General features: G+C 35.5%; 1 protein-coding gene across 1 annotated transcript in view; it reads right to left on the bottom strand.

Annotated features, from left to right (window-relative positions):
* Positions 1–2,259, bottom strand: part of LOC118404338 (delta-type opioid receptor-like) — a 5,390-nt gene that overhangs the window by 278 nt on the left and 2,853 nt on the right. The window contains exon 4 of the mRNA XM_035803407.1: positions 3–71. Coding sequence (XP_035659300.1) covers positions 3–71 — 69 coding nt within the window. The remainder of the gene's footprint in view (positions 1–2; positions 72–2,259) is intronic.

Below are 2,259 nucleotides of genomic sequence, written 5' to 3'. Positions count from 1 at the left end.
ACAGCTCGATGGGGGTGGCGGCCGTGGAGCGCCGGCTGTTGAAGTGCATGGAGAACATCTCGTCGTTACGTCTGGGGAACGACAAAAACACGCGACCTTAAAGTGATTATTTGGGTATAACCTTAAGAATAAAGTGACATAGATCTCCAGGGTATATGGTGGTAAGGAATACATAGTGTACAAAGTTAACCATGCAAAATATATTAATTCATTTCCTTGTTAAAAACTGTGTTATATTTTTTGCTGCATAGTACAGATGAACTGACAGTACTCTTTCGTTTATCTAAAATAAGTACAAATAAATCAAATCAAACCAAGTTAATTGAAATAATAACCATATCTAAGACCAAATCTAAGACCAAATAATGTTGCTGTATCCTTGATTCTTAGCCAATTATGGACAACCTCTCCTCTTAAGGTGCCACTAATCAATTAACCATTCGTATCTCAAACCCATCCATAGAATAAAATTAACATGTACTATGCAACCAGGTTTAACCTGGTAAATGTATTCTTACGTGGCCTTGCGTTCCTGTATCCTAAAATTTAAACCCCTGCTAATTAAGGGCCACCTATTCATTTCCGCTCTGATAAGGCATCAATTTCATTCATACCTTAATCCCATCACTAGAAAACACCATCAATATGCATCCAATCAGGCTTAAGTTATCCTGGCAAATAGTATTCAAGAATGTCCCTTCCTGTATTCTCAACTACTTATTATATAAAAAATCAAATATAGACTTCCTTTTGGCTTAAGGACCACTTAATCATTTCCTTTTGGCTTAAGGGTCACTTTTGTATCTTCAAGACTTTGTAAAAAAACAAGATACAATCAGGTTTAACCTGGCATATAGTATTCAAGAATGTCCCTTCCTGTATTCTCAACTCTTCAACCATATATGGACACACCAGTGGCTTAGGGCCACTCCATCATTTCCGGTCCGTTAAGACAAACAATCATTCGCTTCTCAAACATGTGTACAGAAAAAAAAAACTGATCAACATACATGCAATTAGGCCTAACCTGGCAAATAGTATTCCAGTATAGCTGTTCCTGTATGCTCAAGTCTTTAGCCGAATATGGGCATCCTCGCGGCTTAAGGTCCACTTTATTCTTTCCGTTCCACTAAGGCATTAATTTTATTCGTAAGACATCGTAAAATAATCAACATGCTTAACCAGGCAAATAGTATTCAAGTATGCCCTTCCTGTATTCTCAACTCGTAATCAAATATGGACACCTACCGGCTTAAGGGCTATTTAATTATTTCCGTTACAGATAGAGTCCATTCCAAGACACCATGAGGGTTTTTAGGCGATATTTATAATTCGTCTGAATTATTTTGAATAAAAGAATATCTGAGCCACAATGATTAAATTATTTTCAAAAAATTGACTAAGAAAATACTCATTTATTTGAATTTCTTTGAATATCTTAGAAATATTTTGAAAGTAACTGTACAAAAATATCTTTATTTAGAATAATTGTGAAACCTCTCTGTGATTATTTCACAATTACAAACATTTACAAAAAATGGTAAACCTGACCAAATGGTAAAATTAGTTTATTGCCCCCATAAAAGTAAGCCCTATTGTTGCATCTGTATATTTTTAGATTTCACTGCTGGGCACTGGTGGATCCTTTGTGGTGGGCCATTGTTGCATGGCACCCAACCATACTTTGCAAGGATGTGTGAATTACTATCTTCCCAGCCCACCGAACCATTTACAAAAAATGGTAGAAAATGGTAAATAATGGTAGAATGCTGTTATCATTATTTAGAAACCATTAGAAGTATCCAATTCCACATCATGAATATTTCCAAAATTTTACAGGACCAGGGAAATATTTAGAAAGTTGAAACAGTGTTAAAAATTTTCTGAAGTATCAAATGTCCTAGACATATAATTACAAAACTTTAAAATCAATTCTAAACAATGGCAACAAACATCCGCACGGTGTCTTGGAATGGACTCTAAGGCATACATTTGATTCGTATTTCAAAGGCATCGTAAAAAAAGCAACATACAATCAGGTTTAATCTGGCAAATAGTATTCAAGAATGACTGTCCAGGTATCCTCGACTCTTTAACCAAACATGGACTTCGTTTGGCTTAAGGGCCACTTAATCACTTCCGTTCTATCCAGAGGGTTTTTAGATCAATCATTTGTATTCCGAAGCACATTGATATTATGATACTTCTGTTCACACACCGGATGTATATCGAAACAGACTAGTGAACTACTGAATATGT

This window comes from Branchiostoma floridae, chromosome 17 (assembly GCF_000003815.2).
Source record: "Branchiostoma floridae strain S238N-H82 chromosome 17, Bfl_VNyyK, whole genome shotgun sequence".
NCBI lineage: Eukaryota > Metazoa > Chordata > Leptocardii > Amphioxiformes > Branchiostomatidae > Branchiostoma > Branchiostoma floridae.
This window is presented reverse-complemented; position numbering and strand designations above follow the sequence as displayed.